At 47.8% G+C, this 5,000-nt stretch overlaps 1 protein-coding gene across 1 annotated transcript in view; it reads left to right on the top strand.

Moving 5' to 3' along the window:
• LOC139410927 (tetratricopeptide repeat protein 28-like) overlaps window positions 1-5,000 on the top strand; it is a 344,871-nt gene that overhangs the window by 320,327 nt on the left and 19,544 nt on the right. Inside the window, exon 10 of the mRNA XM_071156594.1 lies at window positions 2,894-3,003. Within this exon, the coding sequence (XP_071012695.1) occupies window positions 2,894-3,003 (110 nt within the window). The remainder of the gene's footprint in view (window positions 1-2,893; window positions 3,004-5,000) is intronic.

The following is a 5,000-nucleotide window of genomic DNA, read 5'->3' as shown; positions in this document are numbered from 1 at the left end:
TCCCAGATCCGCCAGTCGACCAGATTCTCCCAGATCCGCCAGTCGACCAGATTCTCCCAGATCCGCCAGTCGACCAGATTCTCCCAGATCCGCCAGTCGACCAGATTCTCCCAGATCCGCCAGTCGACCAGATTCTCCCAGATCCGCCAGTCGACCAAATTCTCCCAGATCCGCCAGTCGACCAGATTCTCCCAGATCTGCTAGTCGACCAGGATCTGCTGAAACCGCCAGCCAGCCAGGTTCTGGTAGTTTCTACTACCTGCCTGGGCTTCCTCTCAGTGCTGAGCTTCCTCTCAGTGCTGAGCTTCCTCTCAGTGCTGAGCTACCTATCGGTCCCGAGTTACCTCTGTCCCGAGCTGTCCCTCTGTCCCATGTTATCATTGTGGTGGGTAACCTATTTAGGGACGTTTAGGAGGGGGATTAAAACTGTCATGGAGTGGGGTCCACGTCCAGCGCCAGAGCCGCCACCGCGGACAGATGCCCACCCAGACCCTCCCCTATAGGTTCAGGTTTTGCGGCCGGAGTCCGCACCTTGGGGGGGGGGTACTGTCACGCCCTGACCATAGTTTACTTTGTATTTTCTATGTTTTGATTGGTCAGGGTGTGATCTGAGTGGGCATTCTATGTTTCATGTCTTGTTTGTCTATTTCTATGTTCAGCCTGATATGGTTCTCAGTCAGAGGCAGGTGTTCGTCATTGTCTCTGATTGGGAACCATATTTAGGTAGCCTGGGTTTCACTGTGTGTTTGTGGGTGATTGTTCCTGTCTATGTGTTTTTCACCAGATAGGCTGTTTTAGGTTTTCGTTACGTTCATCACGTTCTTTATTTTGTAGTGTTTGCATTGATTCGTGTTTTACGTTTGTTCATTAAAACATGGATCGCAATCTACACGCTGCATTTTGGTCCGACTCTCCTTCACATACAGAAAACCGTTACAGAGAGAGAGAGAGAGAGAGTGTGTATTGCCCTGCAGCAAGCATGTGTGTGTGTGTGTGTGTGTGTGTGTGTGTGTGTGCGTGTGTGTGTCACAGGGTGCATGGGCCCCCGGGGGCTGTAGTGAATCTCTTCACCAGCTGTCAGGCAGCCTTTAAAGTGTTCTCTAGTTGCTCTTCAGGGTGCAGCCAGCCACAGAGCCACCACCACATCCTTATGTCAGCCACCACTACGTCACTGTGCCTGTATGGCACACCGAAGGTACACACGCTGACAGTTAGAGAGGGAAGCATGTGGGAAGAGATAGCAAGAGTATGCAATGCAGATGCATACATCTTCATGTATGATAATTCTACAAAGTGTCAACCGCACTATAAGAAAAAGACATGGCGTTTTTTGATTAATCATGAGTCTTCTTCATAGAGAGAGGGAGAGGGAGTGTGTGAGAGTGACTCGGAGAGATGGAGGGAGATGTGAATGGTGAGGGTGCAGATCAGTTATCTCTCTTAAGCTCCAGACTCTAACGAAACCTGAGTAGGACTGAGACTAGTGGAGGGCAGATAGACCGAGAGAAAGAGAGGAGAGGGGAGAGAGAGAAAGACAGCGAGAGAGAGAGAGAGAAACAGAGAGACGAGGTCGGGGAGGGAGAGGGTGAAGGAGAGGGTTTAGAGAGTTCTGAAAGAATGACAGAGAGCTGGAGGAGGGAGAAAGAGGGCAGAGAGAGAGATAAGAGAGGGTGTATTGAGAGAGTTAGGGAGTGTGAGCGAGACAGAGAGAGAGAGAGAGAGACAGGAGAAGGGAGAAAGAGGGAAGAGAGGGAGAAGAGGATAGATAAGGAGAGGGGGGGAGTGTTGCAGGCTTCAAAGGCATCCGTCTCTCTGAGGGTGTACTCACAGAGCAGAGCAGCCCTGGGCCTGGTGGAATAGGAAGAGTGTAGGTCGGGTGTTCCTTCCTGGTCACGCTCTGTGTTCTTTTCTTATCTGGGTCAGACTCACACACACTGTTTTCCAGGAATGACTAGAAACGCGAGGAGAGTGAGATGAGGGCTGCTTGATATCATGGCCCATTTTTCTCTCCCCTCCACCAAAACGTGTTTTCCCCTAGTCACAGAGGAATAGAGTAGATACATTATATTCTAATACCTACATAATATAAACCTTGTAGCCACAGACTTATTAGCAGCCCAAATCATAGCTAAGATTTCCTGCTGCGCTGTTAGCACCTGGTAGGTGACATGTGGCCCAGTGTCGGTCCTTTCTTATCATTTCCCTTCGTGGAGTGTCCGTTTCATCACAGTAATTGGGTGAAACCAAGCAGTAGGTGGGCAGGCTGTTGACACATGCAAACATGTGACATACACATCACCGCTTGAGGGATTGAAAGGGGAAAACAAACGTTATTCTCGCCAGGTGATCTGACAAAGCCACGCTAACTGAACACAAAAATCTCCCCGGGTTCCGGCTGAATCTCAGAACAAATGTATGGACCAGTGTGATAAGTCGTACGAACAGTTTCAACACAGGATTCTAGCCTCTGTGTGTGTTGTATTTCCAGTGTGTGTGTGGCTGAGTGGATGATATGTGTTGTTTTTTGCTCTAATGTGTATACCTTCCATGTGTAATCGAACATTACAGAAGTCTCTAGACTCTATTAAACATATTATGTTTGCTTAGTCTCCCACTTGCTTTATATAGAAGCATTATGGGTGTGTTTGTGTTTGCTCAGCCACTCGATCCTTACCATTGATTACTAGGCACTCAGATTAGTGCTCTAACAGCGTCGTACTGTGTGTCTGGGAGTGGGTGTGTTTGTGTTTGTGTGTGATGCCCAGACTGAGTGGGATTTTACAACTGAAGCTTGTTTACTGTCAGAGTATCAGTACCATGCTTACATCTGTTACCCTGGAAGATACCTGCCTGCCCATAGCTCTAAATTATTTCTAATGTCTCTCGCAACCAGGCCTACGGCTGGCGGAGCAGCTGGCTCGGCGTGAGGATGAGGCTAAGATCCGCCATCGTCTGGGGCTGTCTCTGTGGGCCAGTGGGAACCTGGAGGAGGCCCAGCACCAGGTATACATCTGACATGAACCTCTCCTCACACACAACATACACAGGGTTGCCTGTCTGCGTGTGTAGCGAGAGACCGTGGAGGCAGAAGATTGACATTTTAATCACCCTCTTATTCATTGTGACTTACAGTTAGTGCATTAATTTTAAGATAGCTAGTAATATCTTAGTCATAGGAAGTAAAAATGTTCCTCAATAAAGTAGCTATCAGCAAAGGCAGTGCTAGTAAGAAAACGTAAATAGTGACTGTTAGTTCACAAAAGTCATGGTGGGGGGGGGGGGGGGGGCAGTGGGATTATTTAAAATACTCTTTGAAGAGGTAGGGTTTCAGATGTTTTCGGAAGATGGGCAGGGACTCTGATGTTCCACCATTGGGGTGCCAGGACAGAGAAGAGCTTTTACTGGGCTGAGTGGGAGCTGACCCAGTCCAATCTATCTATCTATCTGTCTATCTGTCTATCTATCTATCTATCTATCTATCTATCTATCTATCTATCTATCTATCTATCTATCTGTCTGCCTGCCTGCCTGCCTGCCTGCCTGCCTGCCTGCCTGCCTGCCTGCCTGCCTGCCTGCCTGCCTGTGCCTGCCTGCCTGCCTGCCTGCCTGCCTGTGCCTGCCTGCCTGCCTGCCTGCCTGCCTGTCTGTCTGTCTGTCTGTCTGTCTGTCTGTCTGTCTGTCTGTCTGTCTGTCTGTCTGTCTCTCTCTCTCTCTCTCTCTCTCTCTCTCTCTCTCTCTCTCTCTCTCTCTCTCTCTCTCTCTCTCTCTCTCTCTCTCTCTCTCTCTCTCTCTCTCTCTCTAAAGAGATTGGCAAGGGAAATTTACATTGTCAATGCATGTGAAATAAACAAATGTGAGAAGACACAAAACAACATCAACACAAAACCTAGAATTGAACAGTAAATATTGCATTTAAAAAGGTTTAAAAATCAGCTATGTACAGGGATCCCTCTCTCTCATCTCTATTACAATGACCTTATCCCCATACCCCTCAGATCTAACAGTCAAACAGATGTTCGCCAAAGCAACACTATTTTGTCATTTCACACCCAAGTTCTTTCCCCAGGCAACTCCGTAATGTTTGGGATATTTCCTCCAGTCAGTGTAGCTGTCATGGTGGTGTGTTGTCGGGAAAGGAAAGGACACACTGTAGTTGTCCTCAGTGTGTAGGTTAGATGATTATTCATGAGGAAGCAGGGAGGGCTTTACTGCTGGTGGTAAAGCTATATGACCTTGGTAAATAGCCTGACCCACTTCAGGGCTGATTTACATAGCCAACTATGTCCCACTATGCAATATTACTGCACTTAATATTCATACAGCATCCGTACTGTTGGAATGAGATGACTTGACCTCATGTTCGACCGTTTAAACCTAATTGTGTTTCAACACCCTCACTCTGATCCGCCTTGTCCTCTGTGACCTGCCCACGGTTTAGTCAGATTTGTGATGAATACATGGTTTCATATTGTCGCATGGGATTAATAGATGAATGTTGAGTGCAGTGTGGTGCGTTTGATGTTTTATTGCTCATAACTTCTATCAGAGAGGGTGAACGTAGCCCTGGGGAAAATACACGATGAGAGTAATTTTAGGCATCGTGATGGGGTCTACATGTGCAACTGTCAGTGTGAAAATGTCTGATAAAAGTTACGGTAATCATGGGTTATATTGCGTGCACACATGGCAGTGTAAATGTCCTAGGCCCCTATCCTGATGTTAGCTTTACAGCATCGAGGCGGGACATTGCGAGCACAGCACTTTTGGGATTGTTTTCTTTTAATCTGTGAAGGGTGAGGTTGGCCCCGGGGGGAAGGTGGTGTGAGAAATTAGTTTTCATCTTAAAGGGATGTCTGTGTGCCCAAAAGATTGAGCTACCTTTGCAGGAATTAGCCTGCAGCTCTATCAGCAGAATCAGACAGCCCGGACTGGACTTCTAGCACTAATGCTGCACAACCACACTCTGCTCTCCCAGTGCTCTCTCTTTCTCTCTCTCCTCT

The sequence above is a fragment of the Oncorhynchus clarkii genome, chromosome 6 (genome assembly GCF_045791955.1).
Source record: "Oncorhynchus clarkii lewisi isolate Uvic-CL-2024 chromosome 6, UVic_Ocla_1.0, whole genome shotgun sequence".
NCBI lineage: Eukaryota > Metazoa > Chordata > Actinopteri > Salmoniformes > Salmonidae > Oncorhynchus > Oncorhynchus clarkii.
Note: the sequence above shows the minus strand (reverse complement) of the source record. Positions and strands in the feature narration are given on the sequence as shown.